The sequence below is a fragment of the Sceloporus undulatus genome, chromosome 2, assembly GCF_019175285.1.
Source record: "Sceloporus undulatus isolate JIND9_A2432 ecotype Alabama chromosome 2, SceUnd_v1.1, whole genome shotgun sequence".
Taxonomy (NCBI): Eukaryota; Metazoa; Chordata; class Lepidosauria; order Squamata; family Phrynosomatidae; genus Sceloporus; species Sceloporus undulatus.
The window spans coordinates 17,177,167-17,201,082 of NC_056523.1; the positions used below are offsets into that span (position 1 = coordinate 17,177,167).

The 23,916-nt window shown below is 42.6% G+C and overlaps 2 protein-coding genes across 7 annotated transcripts in view; one reads left to right on the top strand and one right to left on the bottom strand.

The window, feature by feature from the left end:
* The first annotated feature begins 11,686 nt into the window (after positions 1-11,686).
* LOC121923739 (TNF receptor-associated factor 1-like) lies at positions 11,687-16,587 on the top strand. Its single transcript, XM_042454456.1, has 3 exons — positions 11,687-11,870; positions 13,058-13,206; positions 15,610-16,587. Exons 1-3 carry the CDS (start codon positions 11,732-11,734, stop codon positions 15,826-15,828), a joined length of 507 nt encoding a protein of 168 aa, XP_042310390.1. The 5' UTR covers positions 11,687-11,731; the 3' UTR covers positions 15,829-16,587.
* Positions 16,588-21,844: 5,257 nt separating this feature from the next.
* LOC121923308 (N(G),N(G)-dimethylarginine dimethylaminohydrolase 1-like) overlaps positions 21,845-23,916 on the bottom strand; it is a 49,585-nt gene continuing 47,513 nt past the window's right edge. For 5 of the 6 annotated variants that reach the window (XM_042453632.1, XM_042453633.1, XM_042453631.1 and 2 more), the window contains one exon: positions 21,845-23,333. In XM_042453632.1, coding sequence (XP_042309566.1) covers positions 23,217-23,333 — 117 coding nt within the window. In that variant the 3' untranslated portion in view covers positions 21,845-23,216. The remainder of the gene's footprint in view (positions 23,334-23,916) is intronic. The other variant, XM_042453629.1, reaches the window with a different exon arrangement.

Below are 23,916 nucleotides of genomic sequence, written 5' to 3' on the forward strand. Positions count from 1 at the left end.
CAGTCTTTGGGGAAATTATCTTTAGATAATCCAGGTTTCCCAACCTATAGCCACACTGGTGGTCAGGTTCTGGGGCTTTTAGCCTCCAATGTAAATTTTCCTGACTCTGCCAAACAGGATAGTAACCTAGAATGGCGTTGCATCCAGGATGACAAGACTCTCTAGAGACTCTGCTACTTAATTCCAGCTAAATCATTTCCAGTTAAAAGTGTGATTTCATGGAGCAAAAGAAACTTTGCTGTCTGTATTTTGTACTTGTTGTGTGCCTTCAAGTCGTTTCTGATTTTGTTGTTGGTTTTTGTTCAAATCATTTCTGACTTATGGCATCCCTAAGGAAAACCTATCATGTTTTTTTCTTGGTAAGTTTTGTTGGGGGAGGGTTGCCATTGCAACCTCTGAGGCTGAGAGAGTGTGACCTGTCCAGGGTCACCCACTGGGTTTACATGGCCGAGCCAGAATTCAAAACCTGGTCTCCATAGTCAAAATCCATGGCTCAAATGCTACACTTACTGCAACTCTTAAGAATTTTCTTGGCAAGAGTTGTTTAGGGGTATGCCATTACTTTCCTCTGAGGCTGAGAGAGTGTGTCTTGCTCAAGGTCACCCAGTAGGTTCCCATGGCTTAGCAGGATTCGTACCCTGGTGTCTAGGATCCAGATGTCCAACATCTAGTCCAACATATAGATTTGAGACATGCAATTATTTCAGAATAACTCAGGTAAGAAAGTGTCACTTTGTGTATGACAGGCTATCTCAAGTGAGTGGACTCAGAGATGGCATTAATGGAAAGTTTTAAAATTATCATTATTCTTATTATTCAGTGTTGAATTTGACAACTTCATACCTTTTCATAACTTACTTCCTCCCCAGCCCTGGGATTCCCCCACCCTGGGCAACTTCTGCAGCCAGCCCACAGGCTTTCCTGCTGCCCACTTGTAAGTCAGCCTGAGTGCATCACAAGGGGAAAAAGTTACTCCTGGTTTTGAATGGAAACTCATAAAGCTTCAGAAAGAGAGACAGATGCCAAGTAGTTGGAGACTCCGAACAGACAATGAGGTACGTAGCCATTAATGGGACCAAAGGCATGTGGGGTGGGATCCTTGTTGGAAGGAGGATTGAAGAAAGGTACACAGAATGTGATCTTTTGGAAGAAAGAGATGTAAGTCTTCCTAAGCTCACTAGGGCCTTTTTAGCTTCACAACCTATTTTCAGTAAGACCCATCTGGTCTGCAGAAGGATTATGAAGTACGTGGAGGTAGCTGCACTTGGCCCTTTTCTTGATTTATTTTTCCTGACAATGGAGAGCAAGGATATTTTGAACAGAAAGCAGGTTATCAAATAGCCTAATGGAGCTTTGGCTTCGGTGCCTTCATTTTCATAGCATGGCATGGATGCAGGCAATGAATAATTTTCCTTTAAAATTGCCCATCTGAAAGGCCTTTCTCACCTTTTGATGATAGTGTTGATAGTGAGGAGAGGGGAAATGTTATTAAAGTATGAATGATTTATGTGTTTTGATTGGCTGAACAACAACGTTTATTAACTGGCCCAGCAAGACCCACAGCAATTTTCAAACCATAAATGAAAAAATGTTTGAGATCTACTGCTGCAGATAATACTGGGCTAGACAGACTAATGGCTTGATTCAGGTGCAGGGAGTTTGCTGTCTCCTGTCGTACTTCAGTACAAGGAAGGATGGACCTGACTCTGAACACAATTAAACCAGAATCCTGTCGACACATTATGCAAATGGCAATGCTCTTTGCAGGATCATATATGGAACCAGCATGGCTTAGTGGTTTGAGTGTTGGACTGCAAATCTGAAGAGCAGGGTTTGATTCCCAGCTCAACCATGAAACCCCCTGGGTGACCTTGGTAAGTCACACTCTCTAAGCCTCAGAGGAAGGCAATAGCAGATGCCCTCTGAACACATCTTGCCAAGAAAACCCCATGATAGGTTCGCCTTAGGGAGGAGGACTCACCATAATTCAAAGACTAAAGGCACACAACAGCAGGGAGGGGAAAATGCCAGCTGTGATGCTTCTGTTCCTCTAAGGTCTTCCTTGGTTCACGCAACCACTATGCCCCCAGTCTTTTGCCTCATGCTACTTCTGGCACCACCATTACCCTCCTGTTACACCAACAGGATTCCAGCATCACAGTGAAAATACCCAAAAGCCACAATCCATCTCAGGGCCTGGGCCCAAGTCTCCAACTTTTGTGAGTCATCTCCAGGTAGGAGATGAGGGCTCAGTCAGACTCAGCACCAACCAATAGGAAAGGGCTATGTGCAAATCTCCAGCTTAGCCGGGAGACTAGCAGCTTCCAACAACTGGTAAGCTTTAATGATTTGCTGATGCAACTTGCAAAGATTCTCTAGGGGTTATATGTATGTACAGTAATTTTTTGGTAACTGCTGCAGTTTGGTTCCAGGACTCCTTGTGGATACCAAATCCATGGGTGCTCAAATCCCATTAGAAACAATGGCATAATAGTAAAATGGTGCCCCTTATATAAAGTGGCAAAATCAAGGTTCGCTTTTTAGAATTTATATTTTGGGGGGAATATTTTCAAACCGTGGAAGCCATTAAAATTCCATGGATATAGAGGGCAAACTGTATTTAGTTAACTTCTTCCTTCAGTCCCAGTCATTGTAGCATCACAGGGCTCATCGTACAGGCTCCTCTGCATCCAACGTCTGGCTGGAGGCAAATAAACTACAGTCGTCCCTCCATATTTGCGGCTTTGATATTTGCGGATTTGATTTCAACGGATTTCATTAATATGTTCTCTCTAGGATGTCTAGGTCCTCCAGTGCAACTCTGTGGTCAACTTTAACTAAAAGTTGCACTGAAAGACCATTTGTAGCTACTCCAGTGCCATTCTATGGTCTGTTGTTGGATATTGATCACAAATTGCACTGGAGGACCTAGAGATTCCTAGAGAGGTGTCCCTCAGGTAAAAACAGTGTTTTTGTTATTTGCGGTTTTTCCATATTCACGGGGGTCTTGTTCCCCTAACCCTAGCAAATATGGAGGGACAACTGTAGTTTAAATGTTCCTTATCTCATCTTCCTTAGAAGAAAGAATCCCCTTATTAGAGAACCAGTGTGGTTTGAGCATTGAACTATGATTCTGGAGATCAGGGTTCAATTTCTGATCTCCTTTTTTGATAAAATTACCAGCTTGGTAGACAAAGGGAATGCTGCAGATATAGCCTCAGGGGAAGGCAATGGCTAACCTCTGAACAAATCTTGCAAGGAAAAACCCATGATAGATTCATCTTAGGGTCACCATAAGTTGTAAACAACTTTAAGGCATAAACAACACAAAGAACAACACAAAGAAAGAGGGGCCCATAGACCACATGTGGGGCCCCCAAGATACTAATGGCCCAAAAAATAATTTAGAAAACATTTTTTAATGTTTTTGAATGTATTTTGACCCCCACAGTTCCTCAAATGGACAATGGGAAAGCGGGGGGAGTTTTCATCATGTATTTGGGCCTGCCAGCCCATATTAGGAACAGGAGAATCTTTTTTAAAAACCAGGAAATGAATGGGAATTGAACTTTCTCCCCTCCAGCATCTGCTGACTGGGGAATATACTACAGTTTCGTTAATGAAATGCAAGGAGACAAACATCTGTATGGATTGTCTGCAACTTTTTATTGGGGATTGCCCACACATTTTCATTCATTCTGAAAAATGGAAACACAAAAATGATTTCCCCTCTCTCATGGCACCCTAAAAAAACACCTGTCTAAGAACCTTTTCTAAACCTGGGATCACATTCTGCTCCCCCGGTCATATTGTCATCCAATAACCAACTGTTTCCAACCTATTGAACTTCTCAGAAGTGAGGTTCCCCTGGGGATCTTTCTCTTACTACAGAAAAATTTCCCCAATTTTTTGGTGTCTTATGGTGATTTGGAATAAATTATCTGCTATGTCTGAGGAGAGGAAAAAAGTGATTTCTACTAATTACTGTTGGAAACACCAGTGGGAAACCCCATCAAAACTGAACTCTGAGTTCTCTAAAAGAAAGGGAGATCAAAGGGTGGGAATCCCATACACAATACTGGGGCATTGTGCTAGGAGCAGAGGGTGAGGAGGAGGAGGAATCACTGTGCAATTGTTTGGTAGTGGTCATTTATGGATCCTAGGCTGCATCAAGAAGAGCATAGTGTCCATACTGAGGGAAGTAATAGTATCCTTTATTCTGCTTTGGTCAGACTTCACCTATAATCATAGAATCATAGTTTGAAGAGACCTCAAGCGCCATCCAGTCCAACCCCCTGACATGCAGGAACTCACAGTTAAAGCACCCCTGACAGATGGCCTCTGTTTAGAGATCTCCAAAGAAGGAGACTCCACAAAGATTATCGCACATCCTTTTTCGCCCAATGTGGGCGAATCTTGAATTTGTGAGAACAGCTGTTATCATACAGGAAAATGCTGCCAATGCCACCAGGAGGTTACAAGTCGTAGTAGTCTTATATCGGGCAAAAAATGATGTGAGATAACCTCCCACCACTCTTCGAGGGAGTGTGTTCCACTTTTGAACATCCCTTACTGTCAGGAAAATTTCTCCTAATGTTTAGGTGGAATCTCTTTTCCTGTAGTTTGCATCTATTGCTCCATATCCTATTCTTTGGAACTGCAGCAAACAAGCTTGCTTCATCCTCAGTATGACACCCCTTCAAATACTTAAACAGGGCTATCATATCACTTCTTAATTATCTCTTCTCCAGGCTAAACATCCCTAACTCCCTAAGTCGTTCCTCATGGGACATAGTTTCCAGACCCTTTAACATTTTGGTTGCCCTCCTCTGGACACGCTCCAACTTCTCAACATCCTTTTTCAATTGTGGTTCCCAGAACTGGGCACATTATTCCAGGTGAGGCCTGACCCAAGATGAATAGAGTGGTACTATTGCTTCCTTCTAGACACTATACTTCTATTGATGCAGCCTAGAATTACATTGGCCATTTTAGCTGCCACATCCAACTTGCGATCTACTAGGACTTCTAGATCCCTTTCACATGTATTGTTGTTAAGCCTGGTGTCCCCCATCCTGTATCTGTAAATTTTATTTTATTTTTCTCCCTAAGTACCTTACATTTCTAAGTGTTGAAATTCCTTTTGTTACTTTTTGCCAGCTTTCTAATCTCCTTCTTTGGAAGCCTTTAAACAGAGGCTGGATGGCCATCTGTCAGGGATGCTTTGATTGTGAGTTCCTGCATGGCAGGGAGCTGGACTGGATGGCCCTTGTGGTCACTTCCAATGTATGATTCTATAATTCTATAATTCTATTACGATCATAGAATTATTCTCTACTCTTGATCCTCTACTTGGGGTATTAGCTACTCCTCTTAATTTGATGCCATGTGCAAATGTGAAAAGCATGTCCTTTCATCCCTTTCATCCAAGTCATTGATAAAGATGTCACATTGCACTTGGCCCAGGACAGAACTCTGTGGCACACCAATGGCCACTTCTCTTCAGGATGAAGACGAATACTGTGTCCAGTTCTGGGCACCAAAGTTCAAGTGGGATGTTGAGAAGCTGGATCATATCTAGAGGAGGGTGAATAAAATGATAAAAGGTCTGGAAACCATGCCCTAAGAGGAGAGAATATTGACTTTATCACATGGGGAAAATAGGGGGTTTAAGCAGTGAAAATTAAGGTGAAAACTGGATAAAAATCGCACAATCACGATTAACATTTTCACACATATCGCTATTAAAGAACTATTATCTGGGAATAAACAGGTAATAAACAACAGCAAATCATTCACAGGATTTCCCTGTGAATGACATGTTGCTGTCTATTGCCTATTTATCCCCAGGATAGTGGCACTTTAATTGTGATGTCGTTTGAAAGTGATTTTCACTGTTTAAACCCCTGATTTTCCCTGTGTGATAAAGTCCTCTGGCAGCTGAGTATGCTTAGCCTGGAGAAGAGAAGATAGAGATGACATGATAGTTCTCTTTAAATATTTGAAGGGGTGTCATACTGAGAACAGAACAAGCTTGTTTTCTGCTGCTCCAGAGACTGGGATTTGGGGAATGGATTCAAATTACAGGAAAGGAAATTCCACCTAAACATTAGGAAAACTTCCCGAGGATAAGATCTGTTTGACCATGGAATATGCTGCCCCAGAGAGTGGTGCAGTCTCCTTCTTTGGAGGTTTTTAAATACAGGCTGTGTGGCCATCTGTCAGGGGTGCTTTGGTTTTGTGTTCCTGCACAGCATTGGGTTGGACTGGATGGCTCTTGGGGTCTATTCCAACTCTAGGATTCTGTGAGAAAATGGCGCACATAAGCAAACTGAACAGTCTGCTGTATCTTATTTCAACACTGCCAATGGGGCAGTGTCCGGTGCAGTCCTAGAGAGCAGCCAGTGAATTTAGGGATATGGGAGAGGAAGGTGTTTATCACACAGAGGTTTTTGGAGCTTTTTGCAGCTCAGATCTGACGTGACTGTGGGGCCAATGATGCGAATTAATGTCATAACATGACACACACAGCTTCCTCTTCCATCAGGGAGCAATAACTAGAAAATCAAAGTTGGGGGAAGCTGCTACCTCCCAGCTGAACAATTCCTCTTCTCTGTTAATGGAAGGGCTGGGCTTGTCTAGTTGATGCTGTGAGAAACAACTTATTGGATTAAATGATGTGAGAGCTTCCAGCATTCACCTTAATAGTTATGTCTCCTCTGTCTTGCAACTGCAGCGAAATATCTTCCTCTGAATTCCTGATGGAGAAGGCAATTGAGCCACTCAACCATTTTGACAAGGTGGGTTTTAAGAGAAGTTTGGATTTCCATAACCTCCCCATCATGTGTCACAGATGAAAAACAGGTCACATGTGGTCTTGCCTGTGGTCAAGATGGCAAAATCATTAACTGGAAGGAACACAAAAGTTAGGAGGGGCTGTAGCTGTTTGGTTTTGCTTGTGAGATGAAAGATCCAAACCCCTCTCCTCTCATTTGGTGAGTAAATTGAGTGAGAACTACTTCTGCACTTTGGACTTAGTTTGCAGCAGTTGAAGTAAGCTGACAACAAAGGGGGAAGGTGGGGAAAGAAGTGCAAAAGTGGGACATTTTAAAAGCTGCTGAAAAAGTGAGATGACAGAGGATTAATGGGGACGTCCCTGCCAAATTGCGACAATCGGAGGGTATGGCTTTCGCTACCTCCTTTCTTCTCTGCATGAGCACTAGAGTTTATCACACTGGGACTAATTTCAGCATTAAAGACAGATTAAAGTACATTTAAAGCATCCTGCAAATAAAGTGAAAATGGTGAGTAATTCCATTAATGATTGTCACAGGCAATTGCACAAATAAAGTGATATCAGAAATGTACTGTCTCTGAAATCCCAAAAGTAAAAAGATGCACGTAAATGCTTCTTTGTGACCACTTTAATGGCAGACTTTGTGTGACATCATGTGAAATAATTTCACATTATTATTATTATTATTATTATTATTATTATTATATTTATTTGTATCCCGCTCTTTTCCCAGGACTGGGACTCAGAACGGCTTCACAGCATTAAAAACAGTACAATTAAAAACATAAAAAATTAAATAATAATAATAATAATAAGTACATTAAAAAGGAATTAAATTATTACAATATTAAAACAGATAGTTATTTAAAGAATAAAACATATTTTAAAAAGATAAAATTATAAATAAGAGGGGGGAAACTGTAACAAATTTTTAAACTGGCCCAACATCCCAGCTTGTCCTTATAGCAATTCCTTAAATGCCTGTGTGAACAGGTAGGTCTTAACCTGCTGGCAGAAGGCCATCAAGGAGGGAGCTGTTCTGATCTTCCTGGGTAAAGAGTTCCAGTGTCTAGGGGCAGCCACTGAGGAGGCCCTCTCTTGCGTCCCCACCAACCGTGTTTGTGAAGGTGTTGTGATGGAGAGAAGGGCTTCTCCAGAGGATCTCAGAGTCCGGGCCAGTTCATACCAGGAGAAACAGTCTGCCAAATAGTGTGGACCTGAGCCATGTAGGGCTTTGTAGGTAATAACCAGCACCTTGAATTGTGCCCAGAAAAAAACTGGCAGCCAGTGAAGCTGTTTCAACAGGGACGTTGTATGATATCTATAATTTGCCCCTGTTAACTGCCTGGCAGCAGCTCTTTGAACCAGCTGAATTTTCCGAACACTTTTCAAAGGCAGTCCCATGTAGAGCCCATTACAGTAGTCCAAACATGATGTAACCAAGGCATGTACCACCGTGGCCAGATCTGATTTTTCAAGGAACAAACGCAGCTGGCGCACAAGTTTTAAATGTGCGAAAGTACTCCCGGTCACAGCAGAGACATGGGCCTCCAGGTTCAAAGATGAGTCCAAGAGTACCCCCAAACTGCAAACCTGTGTCTTCATGTGATAAAATCCATAGTGCTTGGAAAGTTACCTTTTAAAATAATTAGTTGGAATTATTATTCAGTGCTTCACTAGTTGAAGTGATGTTTTTAAAAGTCACTACCCTTTCTGAAAAGTAACTATAGTTGTCCGCCTGTATCCACAGTTCCTTGGCATTGGGGTGATGGGGACATGTCTTTTCTTCTTGTGTGTTTACCTCCTAAACCAGTGCTTCTCAGTCTTTGGCCCTGAGGATGTTCCGCAAAGTCCCAGCCAACATGGCCAATGCTCAAAATTCTGGAAGATGAAGTCACAAACATCCGGGTGGCCCAGTGTGGTCCCCAAACTTTGTTCCTCTGTTTTGGACTTCAGCTCCCAGAATTCCTGGTTGTTGGCCAAACTAGCTAGGGCTTCTGGGAACTTAAGTCCAAAACACCTGGAGGACTAAAGTTTGGGCAGTCCTAGCACTTGCCTTCAGTGCAGCACTAATGCTGTTTTCATTCAAAAATGAATTCAAAACTGACACTAGATGATGCCATGCCACAGGTGAGTCTTCACTATCAGCAGATGCCGGCTGGAGAACAAGCAGAAGAAACTGGGATATCTCAGCAGCACTCCTATCTTCTTGAAGCTTTGCATCAATTAGCCAACCTGGGCTTCCCCCTTGACAAGCTGTGGGAGAGGCTCAAGATAGATCTCTCATTCAACCAAAAAGTAGCAGAGTTGGAAAACCGGCAGAAAACCTTGGAGAACATTGTCTCGGTCCTGAGCCGGGAGCTGGGAAGAAGAGAGGAAGTCCCTGGAGTCGCCTTGGGAGAAGCCATGGCCCGGATCCTCTATCTAGAGGAGAAGGTAAGAGATGGGTCTCACAGCTACATAGGCCTAAGGAGAGCTGGCTGTCTTTTGATATGTGTCTCTCTGTGTGTGTGTGTGCCTTCAAGTCATTTCTCGACTCATGGATAATAGGATTTTCTTAGACAAGGAATGTTGAGAGGTGGTTTTGCAAGTTCCTTCCTCTGAAACATAGCCTATAGCCCCTGGGATTCCTTGGTGGTCGCCCGAGTGCTAACCAGGGCTGACCCTGCTTAGATTCCAAGATCAGATGCTTATGCATACTTCCAGTTGTACTCAAGCCCTGATGTCCTGGACTACAACCCCCATAGGTCCTGGGCAGGATGGTCAAGCATTATGAAAGTTGTAGCCCTAGACATTTGGAGGATGCCACATTGTGCAACATTGTACTACATGATCCAGCAGGGCATCTTAAAAATATTTAGTAAATACTCTCTTTGGCATTTGTATGTTCTACTTGAACTTGATCCATTTGTATGTTTCCACATGCAGAAGGAGTGAGTCAGAACTATTTACCTTGTTTTGTTGTTTTTGCAAATAACAAAAGGCACTTTCCATTGAAAGCACAGTCCTTAAAATTTGTTTCAGATCAAGTTCCAAGCACAGCAGTTTCCGGGGGGGGGGGGGGGGGGGAGATTGGTATCAAGCTTGCAGGGATGTCAAGAGTTCATGTTTAGTCAAAATTGATTCATAAAACTGCATTCCAAAGCAAAACAGACAAAAACCTGAAATGTTGGCTTGGGAGGTAATTTAGTTATTTGTTGTCCAGTTGACTTGGACTTAAGTTGACCCTATGAGTGATAGACTTCCCAAAGGCCTGGTCATCAACAGCTTTATTCAGATCTTTCAGACTCAGGGGCGTGACTTCCTTGGTTGAGTCAATATATCTGCAATGCCTTCTTCCTCTTTTTCTACTGCCCTCAACTTTCTCAAGTATCACCATCTTTTCTAATGAGCAATGCCATCTCATGATATGCCCAAAAGTACAAAAAGTTGCAGATTAGTCATTTGGGCTTCTAGGGAATATTCAGGCTTCCTTTGCTCTAAGACCCATTCATTAATCTTCTTAGTAGTCCATGGTACCCTTAGAACTCTCTTCCAGCATCACATTTCAAATAAGTTATTCTTTTCCTGTCAGCTTTCTTCACTGTCCAGCTTTCACAATACTCAAATCTGGAAAAAAAATGCAAAATTTCAAACACTTCTGGTCCCCAGCATTTCAGATATAGGAGACTCAACCTGTAGTACTATTCTCCCTCTTCAAAAGCTCTCCTTCCTCTTTGCCTTTATAGGCACTGCTCAGACTACTGGTTTAATCCTAGTGGTTGTGATTTCTTTTTTATCAATAACGTTGCAAAACCATGTATCACAGGTGCTTGTAAACAAAACCCACATGGGTCCCCAAAGCCAGATGGACTGGCAGTATGAACAAAAGCAGCCAAGTACTGTGAGGACAAGGTAGTAAAAGAGAAATGATTCAGAGAACTAAAAGCAACCACTACCAAGGGAACAAAAGGCCATAGAATAGAAAGTGTTTGGCAAGAACTCATCACTCCCACATCAAATCTGTTTAGCTGTGTCATATGTGCTGCTTTCAAAATGGATAATGGTTTCAGAGAATGCTTGGCTCAGAAATCTTCTCAATCTGTTAAGAAATCTTATTCCAGGAGACAGCAGGGAAGCAAGAGAGAAAAGACAGCATTCCAACTCTTTTTCTCCCAAGACAAGTACAAAACACTGCAGCTTCTTTCCTTCCTATTTATAATGTATTTACAAATATTTATAAACTGCTTCTCTTTGAAAATCAGTGCACAACAACACTAAAATATGCCATGTAAAGCAATAAATAAATCAGGATAAATTTAGTATTGCAACTAATTTGGCTGACTCCAGAACCAAATCAGGCTCATTCCTGAACCAAACTGGGCCAATGTGGACTGATCCAAAGTCCATAGAATATACTTAGGGAAGTGTGAGATTGCCTTCGCTATCAATGTATTAGTGTTTCTCATTCTATCTGATGTGGGAGCTGGCAAATTATTTTCTAAATGCACCAGATACAGTACTTGTACCTGAATTGTTACTTTCTTTCCTGGAAACTCTCCACAGACTAAAAGCCAATGGCTTGTGAATCTACAGATTCTTTGTCCTATAATATCCTGATTGACCTACATATGCTAAAGGCACCAGATGCCATCTGATCTTGGAAGCTAAGTAGGATCAGTCTTGGTTAGTACTTGGGTGGAGGAGTGTCAACGAATCCCAGGTTGTGTAGTCTATTTCAGAGGAAGGAACTGGCAAAAGCACCTCTGAGCATTCCTTGCCCAAGAAAACCCTGTGAAAATTCATAGGTTCACCATAAGTCAACAAGTAACTTGAAGGCACATACGCCCAGATTGATCACCTCTCATTCAAACCCATGCTACTCCGCACAAACCACTTCCACCCGTTTCTTTGTAGGTGGAACAGCAAGACTCACTCCTGGCCCTGAAGGATGTGATGATCAGCAACTTGGTGTCCCGGATCCACACCCTGGAACAAACCACGTATAATGGCTGTTTCCTCTGGAAAGTCTCTGAGGTGGGACTTAGAACTCGGGAAGCACAAGATGGAAACCGCCCGGCACTTTATTCACCCGGTGAGTGACCATAAATGTGGGTAGAAGAAAGAAATGTAGCGATGTTTTCATTTTTGTCAAAACTGCAGCTGTTGGAAACTCAGTGGTCTGCACACCAGAGGTAAATTGTCATGGTCTGCCATCATGAACAGATCTTAAACAAATCCTGTGACCAACAAAATATAAATTTAAAACAAACTCTCTACCAAAGGGAAATTTTTATGCCTTAAGCACATGGCATTTTAGATTGGGAGTATTTGGGTGTGGTGTGTTTTAAATAAATGAATATATAAATAAAGTAAGGGAATTACCTGGAAAAAGAGTAACTGCATAGGGTAGGCAAACAAGAATTCAGAGACTGGTCAGATTTTTTTTTAATTACTACTTCCAGAATTTTCCATCCATCATGGGTTATGGTGGCTGGGGTATTGTGGCAAGAGCACTCCCAAAACAGCAGCTTTTCCAAGCTCTGCAATAATACCTCACAGAGTTCTGTTCTACAGAAAGCAAAAGGGCCTACTTCCATTTCATGTAGTATGTTCCTGAACTTACAAGAGAAGTGGTTTAGTCTAGACCAGTGCTTCTTGGGGTTTTCAATGTGGAAGACTGGTGTTTTGTTCCTAATCTACCAGGGCAGGGATTAAGATGCACAAATCTGTCATTTTCAGTTTTTTATTTTTCATGGTTTTAAATTCAGTTCCTGCCACTATAGTATCAGTTTTCAATTTAAAACAAACACGTACACACAGAGAGATGCACCAATGTGCATGAATTTGTGGTTGTATTTGCCCTTTTTAAGTGTGTTTGCAAGGATGTTGCCTCACATATGCGTATTTGCAAACAATGTTTGACAATATAATAGGCATCTGTTCATCCGTTATACTCTGCTCTACTGGAAACTGCTTCCAAGCAATGATAAATATATGCCATGGGATCATTGTTCTTGGAACCTTCTTCTGTTTAACTATTACTAGAGAAATGTAGCAAGATGTGGAGTAAGCAGCAGCCATGCATCCATCCCATCATGTCCAATTTGGGTCTTATTCTGCAAATTCCCTGGTTCACTTGGGACAGTTTGCCCCCCTTTAGCAGGAACTTGAGGACAGATGCTGGCCTGGCAAATGGGAGAAACCATTAACAAAGTGCACTCGGTGAAAGATTTTCCAGCATTCTTACCCTACCTATTCTTCTCCTCTTCCTCTCCAAAGCATTTTACACCAGCCGGTATGGTTACAAAGTCTGCCTCAAGCTGTTCCTGAATGGAGATGGGACAGGAACCGGAACCCACATCTCTCTCTTCCTGGTTCTAATGAAAGGGGAATATGATTTCCTGCTGAAATGGCCTTTCCGGCACAAGGTAGGAGCTTTTGCACTTATAGAAGAGTACTGGGTTTATATGAGAACCTTTTCCCCATCTCCCCGAGGCATGTTGGTTTTTATTCCAAGACCAATCATGCAGGAGAAATAAGGGTGGTTCTCAAATGGCGAGTGGGACCCCCATGGGGTACAAGACTTGCTCAAGAAGGGCACGAGACTTGGAGGCCCTGGTCACTCCTCCTCTTCCTCTTTCTATATTTTTAATGTGTAAAAAAATGAGTTAAATATTGACTCTATTGAAACATGTTCTAATTTGACCAATATTAATTTCTTATAAAATGTTAGAATATGAATGGGTGAATGAAAATATGCAGACTAAATAAAATAATTTATTCATAAACTACGGCAAGTGGGGTGGCACAATGTCCTCATGTAGATTTAAAGAGGAGTTTCAAGGGTAAAAATGTTTGAGTACCACATTGCTCTAAAGCCTGATCTTGGAAGTTAAAGCAGGGTCAGCCATGGTTAGTATTTGGACAAGAGACCACCAACAAATCTCAGGTGCAGTTGGCTATATTTCAGAGGAAAAAGATACTGGCAAACTGCCTCTGAGTATTCCTTGCCTAAGAAAACCCTATGAAATTCATGGGGTCACCCTAAGGCAAGTGGCAACTTGAAAGAACATACATACACACAGTTCTTAACTATACTTGGAAGGGAAGAACTTGGAAGGAAAGAGTGCAGGTTTGCTGGTAGACTGCTCTATCTCCAGGCATCCACCTTGGATGAGCTCCTCACAAAGAATGCCACATTAGGAGGACTTTAGTCTGTTCCAGCCATACATAGTCATACATAGACATACATACTCAGGGTAATGTAACACAGATCAGAGATGCCTTAATGCAGGCCTGGAGGACATGTGGCCTTCCAGTTTTTCTTGTATTTCAACTCCCATAATCCTTCACCATCAGCTGTTAGTTTTAGTGGAGGTTACAATCCAGCCACATCTGGAGGGCTACATAGTCTCCATTTGGCTTGACCGTTAATATTTTCTGGATATGCAGTCTCTCTGTGTAAATTTAACATTCACCTACATATAAGTGGAGTCTTGTAAAAAAGAGACCATGAAGGACTGAAGTTGATTCACTCCTGATTTAGAGTGGGCCAAACAAAAGAGAGTTACAGTGGGCTCTTGGTATCTGCTGGGGTTTGGTTCTAGGACTCCCTGTGGATACTAAAATCCATGGAGACCCAAATACCATTAAATACAATGTATTGTAAAACGGTGTCCCTTATATGAAATGGCAAAATCAAGGGGTATGTATGTGTGTGTGTGTGTGTGTGTGTGTGTATACACACACACACACATACAGAGAGAGAGAGAGAATATTTTCAAATGCTGGAATCTGTGGAGAAAGAATCTGTGGATATGAAGGGGTAAGACTGTTCTGATGGTGAACCTGTGACCATTCAGAAGTTGTTGGACTCCAACTTCAGCTAGGATGCCCAGGGGTCAGCGATATTGGGAGCTGTAGTCTAACAACATATGGAGCACACATGGTTTTCTATCCCTGCTCTAGTCAAAGGCTTTCTGAAAGTAAGGCTAGGAAAGACCTGCCGAGATCCTAAAGAATCTTTGGTCTTCCAGATGTTGTTGGTCATCAACTCCCATGCTCCCCACACAGGATGGCCAGCACTGAAGACTATATCTGGTGGGCTACAGATTCTCCACCCCTGCATAAGAGAGCAGTGTTGGTCAGTGTATATGCAGCTTGATCAGAGCTGGAGAACCTTCAGCTCTTCAGATGTGGATGAATTTCAGCTCTCATCATTTCACGTTTGCCATGCTAACTACTGCTGATGGGTACTGGAGTTCAACAACATCTTGAAGACCATAGGTTCCCTAGACTGGAGTTGCATGGACCAATGTTAAGTAGGCATCCTATTATATCTGTTTTAAACAGAGCGACTGAAGCTATGCAATAAATGATTCATCTAACACCATGAAATGAATCCCATGGCAACAGTTGATAGTGAAGCCAGGTCTCCCATAATCTAAACCAAAAGTCAAATTCACACACCATGCCAACACTCCCACTCACATACTGGAGAAATAAGCACCCAGCACTCCTCTGCTCATATAACGTGGGAGGCAGGCCTGAGCACTGCAAGATCCAAGTTCCATCAGCATCTTTTGGAGATGAAAGAATTACACAGAGCAGACTTCCATGATCACAGGTTTGGGAACTGTGCCTCAGACAGCATATTTTGCCCTCTTCTCCAGCACATTATTACAGCGATTGATCCTGTAGATGGGTGATCCAACTCAAACACTCCTCCCACTGGAGCACATGGCTTCACCTCCCAGGATTCCTTAGAGTTTCTACTATATTAAGATATTTGTAGCATAGACACACCCTTATGGCTGTTCTCTTTTTATCAGGTCACGCTCAGTCTCCTGGATCAAGAAAACAAGCACCACATTTCCACGTCATTTCGACCCCTGGAGTCCTCATCCTCATTCCAGCGCCCCGTGAGTGAAACCAATGTGGCCAGTGGTCTCCCCGAATTCTGCCCCCTGAACTTACTCCATTGCTCCAGGACTTCATATATCCATAATGACACTTTAGCCATTCAAGCTGTGATTGACACAGAAACATAGACTGAATTTAAGCCCACCGGACTGGAGACCAGCTAGTGATAACTGTTGCTCATGGACACAGAGAGAGTTTGGTATGGTGGTTTCAGAATGGTTACCTAAAGAGACACAGCTGCATTGTTCACAATCTCTTCCCTTGATGGGCCTATCAGAAAAGCAGAAACTTGGAAACTGTCCTACCTTTCCAGAGATAGGTAGGCACATTAGGGTGATTGGAGGTGGGGTGGGAATTGAATCTAGACTTTGTAAAGTGTATCCAGTTTAGGACGGATCCAGGCTTTATAGGGTCTGTTACACCCATAACTATATAGTGGCTCCAGTCTTAAATGGGATCCCGATTTTGTAAATTCTGTTCATGACTATCATGACTACATTGATAATGGATAGATCGCACTGACAGTGGGGCAGTGAACAGTCCTTTTAGACCAAACTTTAAAGGAATTAGGGGATAGCTCCTTAAAGGGTATGGAAAACACGGGACAGGTTCACTACCCCACTAACATGACAACTACCAGCCCTAACAGCATGACTGATGTTGGAGGCTCAACACTGGCAGGCAGTCTGTTGTTAATTTTTAGTACTTGCAGGTGTGCTTTTACAAATCAATGAAATTCAACACATTTCATTAAACCATCATCATCTTTATCTTCATCCAACTAAAGTTGATAACAGTCTGAGTACCATGAAAGCAATAGCAAAATATTGATCATTTATTGTATTTCTGGATTGATAGGTCCAGAGCAGGCTCAACTACATAGGAGTCTCAGTGGTCCAATTTTACTGATAATTTCAAGTGGGTTCAACCCTCCTCCAACTAGGCTTCATCAGCCAAATCCATGCTTTGATTTCACTGGGCCTGTTATAAGTGTGGAACAAATGGGAAAAATAAAGTGGCTTCCAGATGCTTTGAAGGTGGAGTGTTCAAAAGCAGGTGGAAACCGAAATGAAGATGTACTCCAGGGCTAAAAACCAGAGCAAAAAGAAGCCAGGATACTCTAGCTTAGCTCAAAAAATGCACATCTTTGTGCCTGCATATTAACAGCCCAGTGCCCGTGTGAGGCTGCACCAAAGCAAAAAAGTGAGAGTGACAACTCCAATGGATGTAATTACAACATACACAAACCAAACAGGACAACAGGAGGTGAAGGGGGCATGTATGGGGGGGGGGGGGGGCTCCATGATTATGCTTTGCACCAGTGCATTGATGCACTGTACTGATGGAAGGTAGCACATGTGACTGTGTGGATGATCAAAGGGGTGGTCATCCAGTGGAATGGCATCTGGGTGGGAGGCACTTGGACATCACAGGCAGTGCATTCATGCAACAGTGCACATGCATGGTGGGGAGGCAACAACAAAAAAACCAGCAGTGCAGCTGGATGCCACACCATTCAGTCTGACAGTTTGGCCCACCTTGGGAGGTTCTGTGCAGATAGTGGGAGTTTGACTCTCTTTCAGAAAAAGCAGGATAAAGCCACTTTTTCCTACCCATCTGCTCTGGTCCCAAGTCTCAGTCCAACTGCTGAAATATGACATGTTTGTATTAAGCTTACTCCTCTATTTGAGTGGTTGCATACAGGCATAGTGTTTGGGAATGTAGATCAGAATATTTTGTTATTTCCTTGGCACTTGAAGAGGTGCACCTGTTGATTTTAATGGGGTGCAAGTGGTGGGATCATTAGGTGGAAGTGATCATGTTCTCCTGGAGTTTGTAATACAGTGGAAAAGAGAAGCCAGGCATAGTCAGACACGCATCCTAGACTTTAGGAGAGCGGATTTCAGTAAACTTAGAGAAGTATTGAGGGCGATTCCATGGTCAGAAATACTAAAAGATAAAGGAGTTCAGGACGGATGGGACTTTCTCAAAAGGGAGATACTGAAGGCACAATTTCAAACAGTTCCAGTGAGAAAGAAAAACGGGAGGTGTCTCAAGAAACCAGGATGGATGACTAAGGAACTTTCAACCGAGCTAAGTTTGAAACGGAACATGTATAAGAAATGGAAAAAGGGGGAAATCACAAAAAAGGAATTCAAAGAAATAGCAGGCATGTGTAGGGGTAAAGTCAGAAAAGCTAAAGCGCAGAATGAACTCAGGCTTGCTAGAGAGGTTAAGAACAATAAAAAGGGCTTTTTTGGATATGTCCGCAGCAAGAGGAAGAAGAAGGAAACGGTAGGGCCACTGCGTGGAGAAGATGGCAAAATGCTAACAGAAGACAGAGAAAAGGCAGAATTACTCAACACCTTCTTTGCCTCAGTCTTCTCAGAAAAGGCAAAGGGTGCTCAACCTGAGGATAATGGAGCAGAGGATAGAATAGGGGAATTTCAGCACAGAATAAGTAAAGAGATAGTAGAGGAACACCTTGTTAATCTAAATGAATTTAAGTCTCCGGGACCAGATGAACTCCATCCAAGGGTATTAAAAGAACTGGCAAATGTAATATCAGAGCCATTGGCAATAATCTTTGAAAACTCCTGGAAAACAGGAGAGATCCCAGCAGACTGGCGGAGGGCAAACGTTGTCCCCATCTTCAAAAAGGGGAAGAAAGAGGATCCCAACAATTATCGTCCAGTTAGTCTGACATCAGTACTAGGAAAGATTCTGGAGCAGATCATTAAACAGAGTCTGTGAACATTTAGAAGGCAATGCCATAATCACAAAAAGTCAACATGGGTTTCAGAGAAACAAGTCATGCCAGACAAACCTAATCTCTTTCTTTGATAAAATTACCAGCTTGGTAAATGAAGGGAATGCTGTGGATATAATATATCTTGATTTCAGTAAGGCCTTTGACAAGGTTTCTCATGACGTACTTGCAAACAAGCTTGTAAAATGTGGGCTAGACAAAGAAACTGTTACATGGATCTGTAATTGGTTGACCGGCCGAACCCAAAGGGTGCTCAACAATGGCTCCTTTTCATCCTGGAGAGAAGTGACCAGTGGGGTCCCACAGGGCTCTGTCCTGGGCCCAGTGCTATTCAACATCTTTATCAATGACCTGGATGACAGAATTGGGAGCATACTTATCAAATTTGCAGATGACACCAAATTAGGGGGAATAGCTAATACCCCAGAGGACAGGATCAAGATTCAAAATGACCTGAATAGACTAGAAAGCTGGGCCAAAGCTAACAAAATGAAATTCAACACAGAGAAATGTAAGGTATTGCACTTAGGGCGGAAAAATAAAATGCACAGATATAGGATGGGTGACACCTGGCTGAATGAAACTACGTGTGAAAGGGATCTAGGAGTCCAAGTAGACCACAAGTTGAACATGAGTCAACAGTGTGATGCAGCAGCTAAAAAGGCCAATGCCTATTTTAGGCTGCATCAATAGAAGTATAGTGTCTAGATCAAGAGAAGTAATAGTGCCACTGTATTCTGCTTTGGTCAGGCCCCACCTAGAATATTGTGTCCAGTTCTGGGCGCCACAATTCAGAAAGGACATTGAGAAATTGGAGCGTGTCCAAAGGAGGGCGACAAAAATGGTGAAGGGTCTGGAAACCATGTCCTATGAGGAACGCCTTAGGGAGCTGGGGATGTTTAGCCTGGAGAAAAGAAGGTTAAGAGGTGATATGATAGCCTTGTTTAAATATTTGAAAGGATGTCATATTGAGGAGGGAGCAAGCTTGTTTTCTGCTGCTCCAGAGAACAGGACCCAGAACAATGGATGCAAGCTACAGGAAAAGAGATTCCACTTGAACATTAGGAGGAACTTCCTGACAGTAAGGGCTGTTCGACGGTGGAATGCACTCCCTTGGAGGGTGATAGAGTCTCCTTCCTTGGAGGTCTTTAAACAGAGGCTGGATGGCCATCTGTCAGGGATGCTTTGATTTGGATTTCCTGCATGGCAGGGGGTTGGACTGGATGGCCCTAGTGGTCTCTTCCAACTCTACGATTCTATGATTCTATGATTTTCTGCCTGTCATTCAGGGGTGAGGTTGGGAGTCTTAAGAAAAGTTGGCAAGCCTGAGAAACTGGCAACAGGATGTTGAGGGAAGACTAAAAGAGGAATGTGGAAGGCATATTCCTGATCTGATGCCAAGGGCACAAATGGCTATTAGGTGCTTTTTTAAGTCAGACCAATCAACCTTGTAGCCATAGGTGACCCAGCCTTCTCCAGCCTTGGCTAGGGATGGTGGGAAATGTAGTTTCAAGACATCTGAAAGGCACCAGGTTGAGGAAAGCTGGTCTGCAGAAACTGATCTGGCTCTCATTTTGAAAACTTCAGAACTACCTGAATAGTCTCCATCAGTCATAAAGATTGACATGAATCAATGTGGGCTGAACCACTCTACCCACCTGGACTTCATGGAACAGTAGCCCCCAAACAGTACTTTCAATCCTAAAGTTGTAAGCGATCCCATATAGAACCTTCGATTTCTAAATTTGAGAAGGTTTTATGAAACTAAAAGTGCTTTCACCTTGTTCTTACCCCTTTTATGGTGCAGAGAATAACACTGCAGAAAATCAGGTTCCAAATTACATTTTGACCACACATACCATTACTACAGCACTTGCCCAAACAGCATAACTCTGGCTACAGCCTTTTTATATCACTAATCCCCTCTGTCATTCTCTATCATGCTCACACTCCCCTCCCAACTTTATTTTTCCCCCCAAACAGAAGCTATTGGGATAAAGTCTCAGAAACCATCTTACAAACAGGCCTAAATCCAATTGCTTTTCCCAACAAGAGTAAGCCTACAAAATCAATTGGGTAAAGTTGATTCCCACTGCTTCAGTGGGCCTCTTCTAGTTTGGAATTAGCAGCAGGCCCAAGTTTTTTGAAATGACCTCTAGGTTCCTTACTTTATTTTCAAAGAAAAAAATTACAACTTTTGCACTGGACAAATCTGTATAACCAGTGATCTACTAAACCAAATGAAGCTTCCTCATCATACACTGTGGTCTGCTAAGAGTTGAAGAGACCTAATGGGTTGTTCTTCACCTGCAGGGACCTACAAGAACAGAGAAGCCATAAAAAACCAGGTAGACCATGTTTGGTTTGGCAAATCACAAGCACTGTAATCCTAATATACGGCTGGTCCAAAACATTTTGCTGCCCAAGGCAAAGAATAAAATGAGGAACCTCCGCTTCCATTCTGCATATAAAATATGACAGCACTAGCAAAGTCATCTTTATTTAATAATGATGGCCTGACAGCATTTTCCACTGAAAACAACAGCTGCAGAGCAGGCTGCATGACACACAACTCTCTGTGCTTACAGCTCTGCGACTGCCTCACTGTGCCTAATGGTAGGGCTGACTGAAGAAGACTGCTCCTTTCTTGGTCATTTTTCTAAGCCTCACCCATGATAGTTACCCTGGATGTCACCTCTTTGACAGACATCTTTGAACTGAGTATGCAAAGGGATCTTCTAGCACCTTTGAGACTAACTGATCTGTTCACTCCATGCATCTAAGGAAGTAGACCAAGTTTACAAAAGTTTATGCTACAACTTCTTTTGCTCCATTAGTCTCAAAGGTGCTACAAGATCTTTTTGCATACTGATATGCCAGGCTAACATGGATGTATCTCTGAATTTTACATCTTTAAAATGAGTATTTGAGATGGCTTCCAACAAAAATCTCTTGTCATCTTCACTAGCATACACTTCAGGTGGACGGGCTTCCAGTCCACTCAATATAGGCATGTATTTTAAAGATCATCACTTCCTTCTATTTGTTGTTATGTATGTGCCTTCAAGTTGGCTGCTGACATATGGCAACCCCTTGAACTTCATAGATAGGGTCCATAATTCAACACTTTGGTGTTACAATTTCACCTAGAATTAGACAAATTATTGTTGACTCCCAAAGCAATAGTAATCACAAAATAATTTTGTCCCCCAATAATAATAATAATAATATTAATAATAATAATGGCCTTGGAACCCACACATTTAGAATCCCAGAAACCAAACACATACACAAAAGAATGATTAGTCAAAGTCATGAGTTTGGTTCAGTCTTTTTACTTTATTTTATTTTTAATTTTTGTCAGATTTGTTAATTAAAGAGGCAGTGAGTGAATCTACAGTCCTACACCTGTCATTATGCCTACTCCCCAACAGAGGGCGCTCCCTCTACACCTTTCAAGAACACTCCTACAAACGCCCTCAAACTACAGTTACACAAACACATACACACTATAGTGCCTTGGAGCCTCCGCCGCCGGAAGCAGCATCCTTCACAGATACATTATTTTTTCCAAAGCTGCTCCTCCATGGCTGCTTCGACCCTGAAGATATGCAGAGAGGTCACCTGTTGAGGTGGCAGTGGGGAAGCCATTGTTTGAGTTTGGGTTGAGGAGAGAGGGGTCAATCTACCTGAACTCCCCCCTCTTTCCAAACTGCAGCACCACAGAGACGAATGTAGCAGTCCAAAGGGTCAAACAAGACAGGCTGTTGAAGCTGGGAGAGAAGGGAAATATGTGGGTCACAGGACTGTTTTGGACTGTAGTTCCTTCTATCCCTCACCACTGGCCACACTGGCTAAAGCTGATGGGAGCTGCAACCCAACAATCGCTGGAGAGCCACACATTCTCCTACTATGCTTTAAGAGTTTCTGCTAGACCCAAGTTACTGAGGGAGCAGAAAGGTCTCAGGGTAAGGGATACACAATGCACTAGTGAAGTATTGGTCTATCTGGCAAGAATCATCGGACCTTAGGCCCTGTAACTGCAAAAATTAAGGAGTCTCCAGGTAATCCCACATCCATAGTACTGGGATTGTCCCATTGGGGAATATCACAGTGTCGGCCCGCCCACCAAAACAGTTGGAAACCATTTGCAATAGTGGTGGTCTCCAATAGAACCTTGTCTGCTCTCCTATTCAAATGTGGGCTTTGAAAGAGGGAGGAACAGACCTATTTTGGTCAGTATTTTGGATACAGAAGTGCATGGTGGATATCCCTTCTGGATCTTCCAAAACGATCCCCCAAAATATAATCAGAAAGAAAGGGGGGAAAGCAATGCTACTCTTAAAGGTCCAAAACAAGTTAAACACTTGAGCAAACATTGCCAAGAGCAGAGATGCCTGAATGACAAGCGATGACCCCTGGTTTCACACTATGATTTTTCTTCCAACGTAAGAGCAACCTGTCTACTATGGGGCAAAGTCTTTCTAAAGGATACACAGTAGCAGCCAGCGAGACAAGAAATAAAGAGACCAGCATGGCTCCATGGAAGATCCAATGTAAATACAAAGAGAAACATCTGCAAAATTGAAGACCGACCAAATTAGCATATTTGGAAGGGAGGGTGGTATTCTTGCCTCACAAAGAAGCTAAGAGAAACAGGAATGTCACTCTGGATATAGGAACGGAGGGAAGGGGTTGCCCATCAGGGATGGTGAGAACCTGTATGTCTGTGGGGTTCAATAGGCACTAGATTTCCAGCTTCTTGTTGATGAGAAGAGAGCAGGAGCTGAGAGTCCCACCATGTTTGGCTACCTCGGTGCAAGCAGCAGGAATGAGGGTGTAGTCTGGAAGTTTCTGGAAAGGCTAAGAGAAGGAACAAACAGAAACCTGTTAGTTGTCTTCCCAGATATGAATCCCATTAATTCTGCCCCTGCAGAGTACAACCAAACACTGCCAGCACAGATAACAATGCTTGACCCTTGTGAGATACTGCATATATTGTGAGACACCACACTGTAGCTGCAACAGGGGAACCATGAAGAGTAGTCTGTGGACTGAAACTTCAACCAAGGTAAAACATTTTTTTCTTCTTAAATTTGGACTAAATTTGCATGCTTTACCTCTCCATCACCAAAGGAACATGGAGACTTCTTGAGGAATCCATTGTTCTCTGCCTATAAAAAGGCCTGTGACCTCACTGGAATGGAGACATATTGGATTGCCAAAGAGGGGTCCCTGTTGACATGCATCCAAGAAATTTAGATTTTGAAAATCTCCCTATTGCCACATGGTGAGGAGGAGGAGCCTGTCTGCAAAATATATCCTTCATCATAACATCTTTACTAAGGACTGAAACAACATGCAGGCATCTGATTAACATCACCAATTTTTTTTTTCTCCTGCTTGGTTTGTAACATCTTGCCTGATGAAGACACCTATGGCGCTT